At 35.3% G+C, this 16,906-nt stretch overlaps 1 protein-coding gene across 2 annotated transcripts in view; it reads left to right on the top strand.

Moving 5' to 3' along the window:
• Adam10 (ADAM metallopeptidase domain 10) overlaps nt 1-16,906 on the top strand; it is a 155,392-nt gene that overhangs the window by 23,705 nt on the left and 114,781 nt on the right. For both annotated transcript variants that reach the window (XM_048792959.1, XM_048792961.1), the window contains one exon: nt 16,621-16,771. Coding sequence is in view for 1 of the 2 variants with exons in the window: in XM_048792961.1 (XP_048648918.1) it covers nt 16,759-16,771 (13 nt within the window). In the remaining variant the exon portion in view is untranslated. Of the gene's footprint in view, nt 1-16,620; nt 16,772-16,906 lie in introns of those variants that run through there.

Genomic DNA, 16,906 nt, shown 5'->3' on the forward strand with positions numbered 1-16,906 from the left:
ATTGGGAGATTTTGTCTCAAAATAAAAAGTGTTATGGTTGTAGCTCAGGGATAGAGCATGCTGAGTTTAATCCTCAGTACCAATAAATAAATAAATAAATAAATGGAACTAAGTTGCTTTCTAACTACTGTGTGTTCCTGTTTTTTTTTTTTTAAATTTTAAATTATTTATTTATTCTAATTTGTTACAAACGACAGCAGAATGCCATTCATTTCATAATACAGATATAGACCACAATTTTTCAAGTCACTGGTTGTACACAACGTATTTTCACACCACTCGTGTCTTCATACATGTACTTAGAGTAATGATGTCTAACTCATTCCATGGTCATTCCTACCCCTTGCTCTGTCCCTTCCCCTCCCTCCTCTTTGCCCTGTCTAAAGTTCCTCCATTCCTCCCATGCTCCCCATCCATCGCCATTATGAGTCAGTATCCTCATATCACAGAAAACATTTGGCCTTTGGTTTTTGGGATTGGCTTACTTCACTTAGCATTATATCCTCCACCTCCATCCATTTACCTAAAAATGCCATGGTTTTATTCTCTTTTAATGCTGAATAATGTTCCATTGTGTATATATACCAAAGTTTCCCTATCCATTCATCTACTTAAGGGCATCTGGGTTGGTTCCACAATTTACCTATTGCAAATTGTGCTGCTATAAACGTTGAAGTGGCTGTGTCCCTGTAGTATGCTCTTATTAAGTCCTTTGGGTATAAACTGGGGAGTGGGATAGCTGGGTCAAATGGTGGTTCCATTCCCAGTTTTTCAAGGAATCTCCATACTGCTTACCAGATTGGCCGCACTAATTTGCAGTCCCACCAGCAGTGTATAAGTGTGCATTTCCCCCCACATCCTCGCCAACACTTATTGTTGTTTGTCTTCATAATAGCTGCCATTCTGACTGGAGTGAGATGAAATTTTAGAGTAGTTTTGATTTGCATTTCTCTAATTGCTAGAAGATGTTGAACTTCTTTTCATATGTTTGTTGATTGATTGTATATCCTCTTTTGAGAAGTGTCTGTTCAGTTCCTTGGCCCATTTATTGATTGGGTTTTTTTGTTTTTGTTTTTGTTTTGGTGTTAAGGTTTTTGAGCACTTTATATATCCTAGAGATTAGTGATCTATCTGATGTGCTTGTGGTAAAGGTTTGCTCCCATTCTGTAGGCTCTCTATTCACCTCACTGATTGTTTCTTTTGCTGAGAAGAAGCTTTTCAGTTTGAATCCATCTCATTTATTGATTCTTGGTTTTAATTCTTGCACTACAGGAGTTTTATTAAGAAAGTTGAGGCCTATACTGACACAAAGGAGATTTGGGCCTACTTTTTCTTCCATTATGTGCAAGGTCTCTGGTTTAATTCCTGTGTCCTTGATCCACTTTGAGTTGAGTTTTGTGGATGGTGAGAGAGAGGTTTAATTTCATTATGTTACTTGTGGATTTCCAGTTTTCCTAGCACCATTTATTGATGAGACTATCTTTTCTCCAATGTATGTTTTTGTTGCCTTTGTCTAATATAAGTTATGTGGGTTAGACTCTGAGTCCTCTATTCTGTATCATTGGTCTACTGTTCTATTTTGGTGCCAATACCATGCTGTTTTAGTTACTGTTGCTCTGTAGTATAGTTTTAGGTCAGGAATAGTAATGCTACCAGCTTCAGTCTTGCTAAGGATTGCTTTGGCTATTCTGGTTCTCTTATTTTTTTCCAGATGAATTTTAAATTTGCTTTTCCTATTTCTATGAATAATGTCATTTGTATGTTGATTGGGACTGCATAGAATCTGTACAGTGATTTTGGTAGTATGGTCATTTTGACAATATTAATTCTGGCTATCCAAGAACAAGGTAGATCTTTCCATCTTCTAAGTTCTTTAATTTTTTTCTTTAGTGTGTTTAGTTTTCATTGTATAGGTCTTTCACCTTTTTTATTAAGTTTATTTCCAAGTATTTTATTTATTTATTTATTTTTAGGCTATTGTAAATGGTGTGGTTTTCCTAGTTTCACTTTCAGTGGATTTGTCACTGATGTACAGAAATGCCCTTGATTTATGGGTGTTGATTTTACATCCAACTAGTTTGCTGAATTTATTTATTTAAAATTTTTTTTTCTTTTAGATGTTAATGGGCCTTTACTTTATTTATTTACATGTGGTGCTAAGAATTGAACCCCGTGCCTCACACATGCTAGCAAGCTCTCTACAATTGAGCCACAATCTCAATCCTGTGTTCCTGTTTTTTTTTTTTTTTTAAATGTTATTTAGAAAATATTGGTTGTGGGCAGAGGCTGTAGCTCAGTGGCAGAGCCCTTGCCTAGCGCTGGGTTGGATCTTTAGCACCACGTACAAATAAATAAATAAAATAAAGGCATTCTGTCCATACACAACTACAAGAAAAAAAATTGTCATTCACTGCAGTAATTAGCCTGAAAAGGGAAATAAAGGATGAGTATACAGAGTATCTCCATGATTATGTGATTATACCCCATGAAACTTGCAAATTTTGCTGTTATTATTATTCAAATTTTAAAAGCCACCCCCCAATTTTTGTTTAATTAGATCTAGTCTTTGGTAGGCTACTAACTTCTCTGTGCCTCATTCCCCCCTCCCCCCCGGAATTGAACCTAGGGCCTTCCTCATGCTAGGCAAGTGTTTTTACCGCTGAGTTATATCCACAAACCCTCTGTACCTCATCTTAAGATTTATCTTTTCTTACCTGGTTGTTTTTAAAGTTTAATTAGATAATGCATTCATTAGTTAATTTAGCCATAATTTATTGCTTTCTTTCATAGTATGTGTTATACGCTCTTGTAAGCATTTTATGTATAAACCATCCATATAACAACACTCTTAGGCACAAAGTACTACTTTCACCTATTTTTATAGATGGGAAAACAGGCACAGAGGAGTAGGTAGCAAGTCTGTCCAAAAAATGCTAATGTTGAAAACTGTATGGATAATTGCAGAGACAAATGTCCAACTGCATTTATTTCATCAGTAAAAGAATATTTAATTTTCCTTATGTGGTGAATAGATCTGTAATTTTTTTGGGGGTGTATTGAGGATTGAACCCAGGGGTACTTTACCACTGAGGTACATCCCCAGACCTTTTGATTTTTTTACTTTGAGCCAGGATTTCACTAAGTTGCCTAGGTCCTTGCTTATTTGTTGAGGCTGGAGATGAATTTGTGATCCTCCCACCTCAGCCTCTTGAGTCTTTGGGATTACAGACATGTGCCATGTGCAATTGCATATTGTAAATGTTAGGTCTCTTTGAAATTATAATTCTTGGCTGAGTAATCATAGTACCACGTTTTCTAATGATTGGGTTAGGACTCTCCATCAACAAGGTGTAGGCTGCTTTCTGTATAAATGAAAATGGAAACGTTCCATAGAATGTTGAGAGAATTCATTAATTATATTAATATTTTTGAGCATCTATTTTGCATCCTAACTGGTGTAGGTGCTGAGAGTGCATATTAGTGAACAAAATAAAGTCTTCATTTTCAGTTTATGTTCTAGTGATGGTATTGGGAGTATATGTTAATTAGGGTTGATATGAAGAAAAAATAAAGCAGCATATTAGGATGAGGATGACAGGGATATGCTCATTTAGATAGGATGATCAGAGGAAACTTTTGGAGGAGAAATTGAGTAGATAACTGAATGAAGTGAAGCAGTCAATTCTGCTTTGTGGGAAGATATTCCAGATAAAGAGGAAAAAAGGAGACTAATGTGGCTATAACACAGTAAGGGAAAAGTGGTATAAGAGAGGTATGGAAGGTGGGAGAATGCAGACCCTTATAAGGAGCATGTTAAGCTTTAAGCCATAGTTAGGAAGCCTTTGGAATGTTTTGAACAGAAGAGTGATATGTCTTTTCTTGAACAGCCATCAGGAGGCAGGAATGGAAGCTAAAAGGAGACTAGTCATTTATTATGGTCTTTGACTGTCTAGATACTTTGGAACATTGCTGTGATTGGCACATTTTCAGCCTTACAAGTTTCATCAACCTAATTCAATTCTTAAGACTTCTATTTGCAACTAAGAAACAAGCATGTAACCTATTTTTTTGATCTGGGGACTTCTGATCAGAATCAGCTCTGGAGGTATGGATTCTGAAGTGAACAGACATGTTTGCTTGCTGAAATTTTGGCAGTAGTATGCATCCTTTAGGCATTTATGACACTTCCCCCATCCCCCCAAATATTTTTAGGTTGAGTTTCTGGTATAAAAGTGGCTCTGAATAGTGTTAATATTTTTTCATATTTTAAAGGAGAATTATGATATAAGGAACATACAAGTGGGGAGGGTTCCAGTATTCAAATAAATAATGAATTGGAATAGCAGTCAGCAGTTACTTCAAGGAAGAGAATATTGCATGAGAGATGTAGGAATCAATTAAGATCAGGCTGAACTCCAACTGGTGGGCTTAAGTGATCCTCCTTTCTCTACCTCTTGCATAGCTGAAACTATAGGTGTGCTTCACTATGCCCACCTCAGATTTATGATTTCTCTTGATTTGCTTGATATTATAGAAGCAGTGATAATGTAAGTACCAGAGCATGTATATTTATAAATTGATAGAACCTGAACTGAGAGAGAAATCTATCATATAACCAGGATTGGACTAGAGTAGATGATAAGGAAATGGAGTAGACAATTAAGCAACGTGACAGTTGGGAAATCAGGAAGATCTGTAATAAGTAGAGATCTTATCCCAAAATGAGTGGAGTAGAGGCTAAGCCCTGTTTAGATAGAGATGGGTGAATTTGTAACATTTCTCAGTGAAATTTGATGACAGAACTGTGTTCCGTCTGTACTTTTGAGCTCTTGACTGGTAGCTAAAATGTAGGAATAGACCTCAGTTGAGTAGGTCCAGACTCTGCATGTGGGAACAGGCAATTTTGTGGTGTCTGACTGAGGTAAATAGTACAAGAGTTGGGGATTGGCCCAGACTCCTGTGGAGTGAACCATGCCAATTTCAATTACTATCTGTGGAAATCAAGGGTATACATATATATTTTTTGGTTTATAAAAAGTATATTCTTCTTTAGTATATCATCATGTTTTTTTACATCTTAAACGTAGATGTCAGTTTAGTTTTTGAAAGGTCTGTGCCATGTGCAGTATTTTGATGTTTTTTTCTTTTTAGTTTTTTGTAGTTACTTCAGAAACATGAATGGTGACTTTATTTATTTATTTACTGAATCGTTTTTAGTTGTCAGTGGACCTTTATTTTTATTTATTTGTATGTGGTGCTGAGAATCAAACCCAGTGCCTCACACATGCTAGGCAAGTGCTCTTCCACTGAATTACAATCCCAGCCCCTGACCTTTATCTATCTATCATCTGTCTGTCTGTCTGTCTGTCTGTCTGTCTATCTATCTATCTATCTATCTATCTATGCCAGGATTGAACCCAGGGCCTTGTGCATTCGGCAAGCACTTAATCAACTAAGCTACATCCCCAGTCCCCCTGACTTTATTTATGATGAAGGTAATAGAATTGCTTTAGTTTATCTTGAAATATTTTTTCCCCCTGTATTGGCGATTGAACCCACAGGTGCTGTACCATTGAGCTACTCCCAGCTATTTCTCTTTCTTTCATTTCCTCCCCCTCCCAACCTCCTTCAGTACTGGGGATTAAACCCAGGGATTCTTTATAATTTAGCAGTATCTGCCCTTCCCCATCCCACCTTTTTTATTCTGAGACAGGGCCCTCACTAAATTGCCCAGGCTGGCCTCAAATTTGTAATCCTACTGCCTTCGCCTCCTGAGTCACCAGGATTACAGGTGTGCATCTTGGTGCCTATCCTCTCTAGAGTGTTTTTTGAGATGGGATCTTATTAAATTGGGCAAGGCTGACCTTGAACTTGTGATCCTTCTGCCTCTGCTTCCCAAGTAGCTGGTATTTTAGGTGTGCACCACCATGCCCAGCTGTCTTGAAATCCCTGTAACCAAGATTATCTCCTTGGCACTGTCTCCTATTTGCTTGGCAGCCTTGATTTTCTTTAAAATTGGCTAATAGTTCTTACTATAGGTTTATTGAGTAGATAAAGTGAAAAAAATATAAGCAGTACAAAGTTTGGGAGTTAGCAGGTGGTTGATAAATTTTAGTTATTATATCTAATTAATAAGCATTATTTAATTAAACAAATAAGATGTTTATCCAATTATAGTATTTTCTGTAGATAGTAAACTATTAGTGTACATTTAAAAAAATAGAATAATTTTACAAATAAAAGACAGTTTGGAATTTTAATTTTTCTCTTTGGAGATGTGAAATATGAAACTGTTTTAGAAAATGTTTTTTAGTGTCTTTTAGCCAAATTTTCATTTGAATTTTTGAATACTAGATTTTTAAAATAGAAATGGGAAAATTGGACTTAGCATGATTTTATAAATGTATGAAATACAACAATGAAAAACTAAAGGTATTCTTATTAAAGTTGAGAGCAAACTAAAAATGCCTTCATTTACTGTTATTCAGCATGATTTGGGGTACTCCTAGTTGTGTAGTAAGTTAAGAAAAGAGCGCTAGGGGTGTATGTAGTTCAGTGATAGATGCTTGCCTAATATGTGCAGAGGCCCTGGGTTTGAACCCTAGCATGGAGAGGTAAAATTATAAATAAATAAGTAAAATATTTAAATAGAAGAAGAAACAAAATGCGTAGAAGCAAAATAAGGAATATTTTTAGAATTCCGAATATAAAAATAAAGAGGTTCGTGATCTCCCTTTAGAGGTTGTATTATGGTTTTTCAGAGGGACAGAACCAATAGAGGATATTTATTCAAGGATCTATTTGTTTGGCCCTGGGATGCTGGTAGTGTGCCTCTGTCCAAGTCAAAGTCTCAGATCTGGTGAAGTCTGAAGCCAAAGGCCGGAGAATTCAGAGATGGGAACAGTATTGATGTGTGTCCTGGAGTCCAAAGGCTGGAAAACCTGGTGTTCTCATGTCCAGAGGCTGGAGAAGAAGTGTCCTAGTTTTAGTAGGGAGAGAAAGAATGAATGAATGAATGAAAGAATGAGAATCGATTTGCTTTTCCTCTGCCTTTTTGTTCTGTATGTTTTTGTATGATTGGATGGTGCTTGCCTGCACTGATCAGATCAGTGTGCACATCTTCCCCACTCAGTCCACTGACTTAACATGGCAGTTTTCTTGGAAGTACCCTTACAGACACACCTAGAAACAATGTTTTACCAGTTCTCTAGATATTCATTAATACAGTCAAGTTGACACCTAAAATTAACCATCACAAAGGTCTATTGATTTTGGGTTAATACTCCTATTACAGAGGAAAATAAAAGGGTGGGTTATAATAAACAGTCAGTACTAATGAAACCAAATGTTAAGTGACTTCCCAAAGATTTGATACCTGTTATTTAATATTTTGTAAAGTTAGATAAGAGATATCAAATGTTTATTCAACTCTGCTGTATGTGAAAGCAATGATAGAAAAATGTGTAAATGAATGAGCTTTGCTGTGTGGTAAAAACAGGTGATTGACAACTATCCTTTGGGTTATAGTTTGGAGATTGGTGCTCTTATATTATAGGATACTTTCTCTAATAAGTACATTACCTGAGACATCAGTTGAGGCATTTTTTTTTTTTTTTTGTACTGGGGTTGAACTCTGGGTTGCCTAACCACTGAGGCACATCCCCATCCTTTTTTAAAATTTTTTGAGACAGGGTCTCACTTAGTTGCTTCAGACCTTTCTAAGTTGCTGAGGCTGGCTTTGAACTTGGAATCCTCCTGCATCAACTTCCTGAGCTGCTGGCTCAGTGTGTCACTGCCCTACTTTAATTGCTGTTAAATGGTAGCACCTGTGGTGTGGTACCTAGCCCTAGTAATGTACCGTTAAATGCTGAACATGATGTAGAAAAAAAAATACAACTGCTGGTAGAGTAAGGGAATTTCTGTATGAAGAAAAGTTGCAGTGCTTTTCAAACTTTAATATGCATCCATATTCCTCTTAGGTAGTCTGGGGGTAGAGCCTGGGTCACTTGGAGGATCAACAGATTTATGGGGTAGGAGCCCAAGATTGTTATGTGAAGAATTTTCCCAGAGGTACTCATGCTGCTAGGCTCTGAAACAGTTTGAACAGCAATGTCTCTGTGTTAGGAAAATGGAAAATTAGGAAAATGGAAAATGGTATACATGTTAAAAGATTTAATTGGGTGAGGACTGAAACATCCAGAAATCCAAATTTCCAGTCTCTGTGGTAATATTTAATGAATGTCTTGTTATTTGAACACATGGTGAATAGTAGGTTTCCAGATTTGTTTTAGTTTTTTAGCCTAAATGTTGAGTTGGACCTTCCAATCTTCTAAGAACTTCTTGAAAATGGAATAGTTGCTACTTTCCCAACTGATCCCCTCGACACCCCCCCCCTTGATGTTTGTTTCCTTTGCTATTCTTTTGGTACCTGCAATCTCTAGTTTATTTATTCCTTTATTTCCTGTCTTTTGTTCCTTGTATCCTATTAGCACAATATAGTATTTAGAAATAATGAGTCATTAAAGGATGGCTGGTAGTTTATTGGAGGTGAATGGGATGTTGATTTCATTTATTTTATGGAGTGAACAAGTGGGAATATTTTGAATTGTCTTTGTTTTCTTTGTTATGATGCTGGGGATGGAACCCAGGCCCTTATTCACGCAAGATATTTATTTATTTATTTATTTACTCATTCATTCATTCATTCTGGTGATTGAACCCAGAAGCACTGTACCACTGACCTATATCCCAAGGCTTTTTTTAAAAATTTTATTTTGAGATAGGATCTCATTAAGTTACTGAGGCTGGTTTTGAACTTGTGATCCTCCTGCCTCAGTCTCCTAAGTCTCTGGGATTATATGTGTTGTGCATCACCAATGCCTGGCTTCTGGAATTTTTTTTTTTTTATTACAAAAGATTTTATCAATTAGGGAAAAGTAGAAAGAAAGGCCAACCCATATACCTATTACCTTATTTCAATATTTAAAAAGTTATTCAGCTTTATTGAGGTATAATTTACATATGATAAAATTCAAAATTAGTGTTTTTTTTTTTTTTTTTTTTTTTAATTTAGAGACGGTGTCTCACTGAGTTACTTAGCGCTTCACCATTGCTGAGGCTGGCTTTGAAATGGTGATCCTCCTTGGCCTCCTGAGCCTCTGGGATTACAGGAGTGTGCCACTACACCTGGCTCAAAAATAGTTTTAGGTGTACAAATCTGTGAATTTTGAGAACTGTATATAGTCATAACTACTATATAATCATGACAGAACATTTCTATATCCAAAATGTTCCCTGTGCTCTTTACAGTCAATGAAAATACTTTCTGGTTTCTTTGATTTATTCTTTGACCAATGGGATATTTAGAAAGTGTTAAGTTCCTAATATTGGGGAATTTTTCTGGAAATCTGTTAAATTGGTTTAATTCTACTATAGTCAGAGACAAAGATTTCTTTTAAAATTTATGGAAACGTGTTATAGCCTAGAATTAAGATCTGTCTTGGTGAGTGTCTGTGTCACCTTGAGAAAAATATGTATTCTTTTGTTGGATCTGTAAATTATTGGTCAGGTCAGTTTATTTATATTGATGCCGATAGTATTCAAATTTTGTGTATCCTTACTGATTTTTAGCTTTTTTCATTGTTGTTGTTCAGAAAAGATTGTTACAATGGCTAACTCTAAAAAAATTTGTTTATTTCTTTCAGTTCTTTTTTTTGATGAGACTGGGAATTGAATTCTGAGGCACTCTACCACTGAGCCACATTCCCAACCCTTTCATTTTATTTTGAGACAGTGTTTTAGTTAGCTTTTTTGCTGCAATGACTAAAAGACCTGACAAGGACAATTTTAGAGGAGAAAGTTTATTTGGTGGCTCATGGTTTCAGATGTCTCAGTCCATAGATAGCAAGCTCCATTCCTTGAAGCTCAAGTTGTGGCAAAACTTCATGGTGGAAAAGTGTCACAGAGGGAAGCAGCTCATATAATGGTCAGGAATCGGGGTGGGGGTGGGAGGAGAGACAGAGAGAGAGAGACACACACACAACTTGCCAGATACAAAAATATGTACCCCAAAAGCATGCCCCCAATGACCCAGCTCCTCCTGCCACATCCTACCTACCTTCAGTTACCACTCAGTTAATCTCTTATCAGGGGATTAATTCATTGATTGGGTCAAGGCTCTCATAACCCAATCATTTCTCCTCTAAACCTTCTTGCATTATCTCACACATGAGCTTTTGGGGATAACTCACATCCAAATCATAACAAAGAGGATCTCACTAAATTGCTCAGGCTATCCTTGAACTTGTGATCCTCCTGCCTTATTTTTGAGTACGTGGGATTACATGCTTGCACCACCACACCTGGCTTAGTTCTTTAGTTCTATCAAGTTTTTCTTCATATACTTCAAAGTTCTATTATGTACTTACAGATGTAGGATTATCTTGTTCTCTTATTTTTAAAATATTTTTATTTTTTATTTGTAGTTGGACACAACACCTTTATTTCACTTATTTATTTTTATATGGTGCTGAGGATCGAACCCAGGGTCTCGCACATGTGAGGCGAGCGCTCTACCGCTGAGCCACAACCCCAACCCTTGTTCTCTTATTTTTTACTTTGCAGTTTATTCATGCTTTATTCACTCGATTGAGAGCTTTCTTATTGTACATATTGTAGAGCTTTCTTATTGTACATATTGTGTTTCACCTCAACTTTTTTTTTTTTTTTTTATATTGCGGATTGAACCCAGGGTTGCTTAAGCACTGAGCCACATCCCCAGCCCTTTTTATATTTTATTTTGAGACAGGGTTTCACTATATTGCTTAGGGCTTTGCTAAATTGTTGAGGCTGGCTTTGAACCTGTGATCCTTCTGCCTCAGCCTTCTGAGCTGCTGGGATTACAGGAGTGCACCATCATACCAAGCTATATTTTATCTCAACTTTGTTCACACTGATTTCAGGGGGGGGGTTTGTTTTGGATTTCTGTGCTCAAGTTTGCTTAGTTGCTGTGATTGCTGTTGGTTTGTTTTCTTTCAGGATCACGGTTTGTGCATTTATATAAATCTTATTTTTAATTTTTTCCACAAATTTTCCCCTGGATTCTTTGCTTTGCTTTGCATATACAATAGAACCAATATCGAATATCACCAAGATAAACTCTTTCTACTCCAATATCACGTGATCTTCCAATTCTGCCTTTCCCTTACCAAGTTTGGTGGGCTTTGACATCGTCTTCATAGGGATGAGTCTGTGGCATCAGTCCTTTACTGCTACCATGAAGGGCTGTGGATTTGCTTGTTAAATTAAGAAATGTCCCTCTTTATTCCTCACGGTTTTTTTGTTTGCTTATTTTGAAGTTTACTTTGATATTACTGTAGCCACTCCAGCTTTTTTTGGGTTAGTGTTTGGATAATTTTTTTCATTCTTTATACTTTGACCTACTTTGAGTTTGTGTTTAAAGTGTCTGTTAGACACTATACATTTACATTTCCTCTTAAGACAAATAACAATAGTTCTGGCTTTGTTATGTTTACTTTTAATTGTTGATATGGGGCTGAGTTTAAAACTATCATCCTATTTTCATCTGTTCATAAGTTACTTTCCCCTGCTCTTTTCCTGAATTCTTTGGGACTTACTTTAAAAATTCTCTCTTTATATTATAGATTTATGTAATGAAACTATTTGTCATTTTTTAAAGTGGTTGTTCCTAGAGTATACAATATAAATCTAAAACTTATCACTGTAGACTTTCAGATAATATTATTCACTTTGTGTGTGGGGGGGTACTGGGAATTGAACCGAAGGCCTCATGCATACTAAGCAACATTCTACTACTGAGTACATCCCCAGCTTAAAAAAAAAAAAAAGCATATATGTGTGTATTTTTATATGTATGTATGTGTGTGTGTGTGTGTGTGTATGTGTACACACACAAACATACCACACACACACACACACACACACCAGGGATTGAACCCAGGGACACTTAACCACGGACCCACGTTCCCAGGTCCTTTTTATTTTGTATTTTAAGATAGGGTCTCACTAAGTTACTTAGCCTTGCTAAGTTGCTGAGGCTGGCTTTGAATTTACCATTCTCCTATATTGCTGGGATTACAGGTGTGCGCCACCGCACCTGGCCCCTTTAGTATTATTCTACTTTGTATACAATATAAGTACAGTTTAATTTCTCTTCTCCATTGTTTTGTGAGTGTTATATATTTTATGCTATATGTCATAAATGCCACAGTACATCATTTTAAAAAAAATGTGGTCACTTTTAAATAGATTAAAAAAGAAAAAATCTTTTTTTATTTTCTCATACATACATCATTTCTATCATTATTCTTTGTGCCAGTACAGATTTCCGTGTAGTGTGTTTTCTGACTGGAGAATTTCCTTTAACATTTCTAGTAATGATTAAGTATTAATTAATTTAAAGTCCAAAAAAGGCTTCATTTCATCCTCCTCCATCCTTCATTTGTGAAAGATAATTTCACTGGTTATAGACTCTTTGGCTGAGAAAGTTTTGTAGCACTTTAACATCTTTTGACTTACATAGAGCTGCACTGTCATTTTTACCCTTCTTTTTCTGTATGTTATACATCTTTTTCTCTGGCTTCCTTTGTATTTCCCACCCATAGTTCATTTTAATGTATGTATTTAAATTTATTATTATTTTATTAATATACATGTTTTTGTCTTCTGGTTTCAGCCATTAGCCTGTGATTTACTTTTTTAAAACAATTTTGTAGTTGTAGATGAACACAATACCTTTATTTTTATGTGGTTCTGAGGCTCAAACCCAGTGCTTTACACATGCTAGGCAAATGCTCTACCATTGAGCCATAATCACAGCCCCCTTTGGTTTACTTTTGTGTGATTTTATATTCTTATTGGATTGTGTTGACTAGCTTAAGTTTAGTTATATTTTTCACTTCCCTCATCATGTTTATTTTCCAGTATGCTCCTTAGCCTGTGAAACATATTTATTTGAATGAATGAATGAATGAATGAATGAATTGTGGTTCTGGGTATTAAACCCAGGTCCTTGTACATGCTAGATAAGCACTCTGCCACTGAGCTTATATCCCCAGCCCTTTAAAAAAATTTTAAAGTTTGAGGCAGAGTCTTGCTAAATTGCTTAGGGCCTCACTAAGTTGCTGATGTTAGCCTTGAACTTGCAACCCTTTTGCCTTAGTCTCCCCAGTATCTAGAATTACAGATATGCATCACAGCACTTATCATGATCATATACAATCTTTTTGAGAATTCCAGTGTTCTGTTCTTTTTTGAGATATTTAAAAATGTGAATTGCATGGCTTCTGAAGGTTAGGGGCATTGGCAGAAGTCCAGTGTGCTATGCTTTCTCAGATTTTCATTATAATGTTCTGTATATTTGGCTCCTTGTTTGAAAGATTATATCATTAGGTTATGTCCAGTGTTGTATTAGTAGTATATTGGCTCTTTTGGAAAAAAGAAGAAAATTTCTCTGATTTATAGCCTTTCCTAATTTTAGTATTATAAATGCTTCTTCTGATTGGTAGCTGATTTTAAGTTATCAACATATCAAGCATGGAATTGGGAAGGGAATTGGTACTTATGACCTACCTGTGTCACCCAGCTCAAGCATACACTAGTTATTTTCTTTGATTTCATTTCTTCAAGATTGTTTTTGGTGTGTGTATGAGGGGAGGGGAAATGCTTTTTATATAATTTTCTCCTTCTCTTCTTCATGTCATTAATATTGAGATGGAGAAATTTTAAAAATAACAGTTGTCACATGTTATCTTAACATCATTTTCTTCACATTATTGAGATCATCTAAATACTGATATTGAGATATAATTAACAGAAACTTTCATTAGTCTTATAGAAGATGATAATGATGTGTCTGTCCTTCATAGCCATGTGTTCTTGCATAGCATTTTTAACTTTCTCAATTAAATTTCATTAATCATATCGTATCTCAATTGTAAAGATTGAGAAAAAATCTTTGACTTACATAGAATTGCACTGTCATTTTTACCTTTGCCAGTGAAAGTGAACATTATGTACTTTATAAAATTCTTTTCTGTGGGACAAAGATGACTTGAATAACTTTTCTAGCAATGTTCTATCCATGTAAATAGTTGAGCTTGTATCACAAGTCTTTCATTAGAACAGAAACAGTTATTGTTTTAAGTTATCAGAAGTGGCAAAATATTTTATCTGAATTGTACATTGAAACTTTTTTGGCTGGGTGCTTACTGGTAGAGCATTTTCCTAGCATGCCTGTGGTCCTGGGTTCAGTTTTCAACATCAGAAAACAAACAAACAAAACCCAAAGCACAAACAAAAAACCAAAAACTTGGTAATTTTATTCTGTATTTTTAGTGCTCTCATGTTTTAAGTGTGATCCCATCATGTGAGGTCAGATGTGGAATTTTTCACTTGTTACATTGGAGTTCAGAAAGTTTTGGAGTTTATGTGCAAAGCCCCGGTTCAGTTTCCAGCACCCCCTCAAAGTTTGAGGTACAAAAATTGTGAAACAGATTTAATATATTATCCTAATGTCTTCCAAAGTTTTTGATTGTTGGATTAGGGATGCTCAACATGTATTATAACTGAATTGAACTTGGGATAAGTTAAAGATCTGTACTGTGAACTCTAAAAGAACTGCTAAAATTGCCAAAGATTTGTGGTTAATAAGCTGACGAAAGATAAAATGGAATAAAACAATAATTAGTCTAAAAAAGGTAAAAAAGCACAAAAGGGAACAAAGAACAGATGACACAAAATAAATAGCAAGAATGATAGACTTAAACCTATATCATATGGTAACTACTTTATTTTTCATTTCATTTTAGTTTTGGTGGTTCTGGGAATCCTCACAATTGCTAGGCAGGTGCTCTACTACTGAAAAACACTCCCAGCCAGAACCACTTTAAACATAAATCATCTAAACACGCCAGATTTAGTAAGAAGCAAGACCCAACTATATGCTGCCTACAGGAACTCATTTTAAATATAAAGAAAAGATAAATTGAAAGTAAAAGGGTAAAGCTGGGTATGGTGGTGCATGCCTGTAATCCCAGCAGTTTAGGAGGCTGAGGCAGGAGGATTGAGAGTTCAAAGCCAGCCTCAGTAATAGTGAGGTGCTAAACAACTCAGTAAAACCCTGTCTCTAAATAAAACACAAAAAAGGCTGGGGTTGTGGCTCAGTAACAGAGTGCCCCTGGGTTTAATCGATGGTACCCTTTCCCCCTCAAAAAAAGGGAAATTAGAAAATATGCTGGACAGAGTGAAAATGAAAACACAACATAATAGAATTCTTGAGTTGCTCCTAAAGCAGTATATAAAGAACACATGTTTATAGCACTAAACACCTATGTTAGGAAAAAAGTCTTAAATTGGCTGACTTATCTTATGAAAGAAAAAAAAGAAGGGCAAATTAAATTCACTGTAAGCAGAAGGATTAATAAAGATTGAAGTGAAAACAAAATACAAACAAAAATAAGAAAAATCGATGGAATTAAAGGCATTCTTTGAGAAGATCAATATAATTGACAAGTTTCTAGCTATTCTGATCCAGAAACAAAAGATAGAAATAGTTTATATCAGGAATGAGAGAGGTAACATTGCTATAGATTCAAAAGATATAAAAAAAATATTATGAATAACTTTATTTCCATAAATTCAACAGTGTGGATAAAATGGAGAAATTCTTACCAGAGTCCACTCAAAGAAATGGGTAGCCTGAGTAGCTTTTTTTTCTACTTATGAAATTGAAATTATAGTTAAAAATATTTCCATGTAGAAAACTCCAGGCCAGGATGGCTTCATTTGTTAATTTTAAGAAATATTCAAGGAAGACACATTACAAATTTTGCATAAATTTGTTCCGAAAATTGAAGAAGAAGGAATACTTTGCAACTCTTTTTGGTTTTGTTTTTTTTTAAAATCTTAGTTGAAAGAAAACTAAAAATTATTATCTCTCGTGAACATGGAAAATAAAATTTCTAAACAAAATTATAGCAAATTGAATAAAAAAAATATGACTAAGTGTGGTTTATCTCAGGAATGCAAGGTTGGTTTAACATTTAAAAAATCAGTTAATTCACCACATTAGCAAATTAAAAAGAAAGAAACTGTAAGATTATCCTAAATAGATGCAGAAAGAGAGGTGACAAACCAGCATCTTACAGTTTTTAAAAAAAATTTTTTTATTTTTTAGTTGTAGTCAGACACAATATCTTTATTTCACTTATTTATTTTTAAGTGGTACTGAGGATCGAACCCAGGGCCTAGCGTGTGAAGGTTAGCTCTCTGCCCCTGAGCCACAGCTCCAGCCCCGCATCTTATAGTTTTGATCTGCAAAGTCTGAAAGTGAACTTTCTCCATTTAATACAGGACATCTAAGACAAGCCTACATCTAATGCCCAAACTTATGTTGGTTGAAATTACACTACAGTGAGTTTTAAAAATGTGGAATAATATTAGCAGAAGATTCATAATATTAGTACTGGAATTAGACAATTAATTGTTTCATACATATTCATAGATATTTTAGTAATTGTGTTAGAACTAGAAGGGTCCTTCAGAATGATGCTAATTCAAATTGTTGTCTTTTTTGTATAGGTCAGTATGGAAATCCTCTAAATAAATATATTAGACATTATGAAGGATTATCTTACAACGTGGATTCATTACACCAAAAACACCAGCGTGCCAAAAGAGCAGTCTCACATGAGGACCAGTTTTTACGTCTAGATTTCCATGCCCATGGAAGGTGAGTAAGTTTGTTGCTGTGTCTGAAGTTTCCCTTTATTCAATCTAAAAGAAGAAATTTATATTCTTTTTTTCTTTTTCTTTAAAGAAAAGGTCCCCACATGGAAATTTAGCCTCCTTTGGAATTTGGTATATA

The sequence above is a fragment of the Marmota marmota genome, unplaced genomic scaffold (genome assembly GCF_001458135.2).
Source record: "Marmota marmota marmota unplaced genomic scaffold, marMar, whole genome shotgun sequence".
Taxonomy (NCBI): Eukaryota; Metazoa; Chordata; class Mammalia; order Rodentia; family Sciuridae; genus Marmota; species Marmota marmota.